This window comes from Drosophila nasuta, chromosome 2L, assembly GCF_023558535.2.
Source record: "Drosophila nasuta strain 15112-1781.00 chromosome 2L, ASM2355853v1, whole genome shotgun sequence".
NCBI classification, from domain to species: domain Eukaryota; kingdom Metazoa; phylum Arthropoda; class Insecta; order Diptera; family Drosophilidae; genus Drosophila; species Drosophila nasuta.
This window is the reverse complement of record NC_083455.1, coordinates 5563428-5565375: the sequence shown is the minus strand read 5'-3', so window position 1 is coordinate 5565375 and position 1948 is coordinate 5563428. Positions and strand designations below refer to the sequence as shown.

General features: G+C 33.9%; 1 protein-coding gene across 1 annotated transcript; it reads right to left on the bottom strand.

Moving 5' to 3' along the window:
• Positions 1–446: 446 nt before the first annotated feature.
• LOC132784883 (uncharacterized) lies at positions 447–1663 on the bottom strand. Its single transcript, XM_060790776.1, has one exon. The coding sequence runs from the start codon at positions 1389–1391 to the stop codon at positions 447–449; it is 945 nt and encodes a 314-aa protein (XP_060646759.1). The 5' UTR covers positions 1392–1663.
• Between the last annotated feature and the right edge of the window lie 285 nt (positions 1664–1948).

Sequence of the window (1948 nt, the reverse complement as noted above, 5' to 3'; positions counted from 1 at the left end):
TGTTAAATCATGAATCAGACTCATAAGAAAGTTTATACCATTACTTCTTGTTTGAACAACAAACTTATCCAAACTATTATCATATTCACACTTTATATAGTATGCATATGCTTGTGGTATATTTCCATTGCACATTGGGAATTTCGAATTTATTTCTGAATTTCTTGGTTCAAGAAAATCTGCATAAGCAACAAACGGCACTGGTAATGTTTTTTGAAAATTGTTAAACTTTAACAATGCATTCAGAGGACTGGGCAATGTACAAACTTTTCCATTGCACATCTCCTTGTGCTTCAAGAAGTCCTGTTCACTCATTTTAAAGTTGAGACATATGTCACAATACCATTTCTTCTGCCTAGATCTCCTAGTTTGTGATGCAAATAAACTAGAAATAAAAAATGCACTTAATTTTAAAATCATGCACAGAAAATAAAAATGCACAGAACTTACGCTGACAATTTATGGATCCATGTATAATGATATTTGTTCTCGTCCTCCACCAACAACATATTTATGTGATGATCCTTTATTTCGTTTGTATAAAAAATGGGTCCAAACACGTTTTCATTCTCTGAGTCGTACCCGAAAAGCGTAATGCTTATTATCGGATTCAAATCCAAAAACATTTGAATGTCTCGAGGACTTAATGGAAACGTTAAGCCACTAAAATTTAGTGTTATTTCATCGTTTATTTTGATAAAATCATCAAATATTCGTACATTGTATGATGAACATCTATAAGGCATTGGCTTCCTCGATAAAGCAGCAATAACAGTCCACTTAAAACAGAATACATCTTTGTTCTGCACATTGATAACTGCTTTTTTGTGCCTAAGCTTATATGGTAATTCAATAAATGCTGCACCTCTTATTGGCATGTACTTATTAAAATTCATTTCCAAACGAAGAATCCAATTTAGCCGCCAACCACTATCACTCTCCTGAAACTCATCAATTTTGGAAATTATTGTTTCTGCATGTTCTTTAAATGATTGTTGTAAGTTGCAGCACATGGTTTCAATTGTCATATTTGATTGAAATGATTTAATATCCGTGTATTCCACTTCATCCTTCAAAAGTGTATACTGAGCAAACAATTCAAAATTGACTTTGGCCGACACATAACTATTCAATACATTTGATAAATGAGGAACGTAAGCTTCGCCTGCTTCATTTAAGAACTCTGGTGGCATTTTTACTCCAGTCCACTCATTTAAATACTTATATCGAAGTAAGCGGCCAGTGAATGCTGCCGAAATCTTCTTTAACCGGCTATTAATCGGTTCTATTACTCTCATCTTATGCTGCTCTGAACGCAGATGATGATGGTATCCCATTCCTTTTGAGGACAACACAACATTACAGAGATTGCAATAACTTTGGTTTTGCATGATAATAAATGGTTTATGATTTTTCTTATTTTGTTTAACTTTTAAGGGCTTTGAAAAGACAAACGATCTGCACTAAACGGAATTCAAAATCAGACTGATCCCAGAGCCTCAGCTCATTTATTCAGAAGTGTCCCTTTCTGTGCGTAGGTCAGTACTTCTAAGAACTTCTTTTGTCTTATTAAGGGTGATTGTTGAGAATTTTAAAAAAGATTCATAAACTGCCTGAATCTGATATTTAGACCCGCTACTTTGTGCCGACAGGAAATGTATGTATCAGGTAGAGGGAGGCATCTCCGATCGTATAAAGTATATACTATATATAGTATATTCTTGATCAGCGCCAACAGCCGAGGCGATCTATCCATGTTCCACTAATTTGGAAAAATGAACTGCGTTTCCCAAAAATAGGCATTGCGCATATCAATTTTAATCACTTGCAGTCTCTTATCATGTACACTTTAACAAATTAAAGTAATATTCAGAAAATTTTCAGTGCTGGTTGGTTTAATTGCATACAAATTAATTCCTAAGAGACTTAGATATGTAATTGACTTATA

Coding starts and splice junctions, on each gene's coding strand:
- LOC132784883 (XM_060790776.1), bottom strand. CDS start 1,391: ATGCAAAACCAAAGTTATTGCAATCTCTGTAATGTTGTGTTGTCCTCA.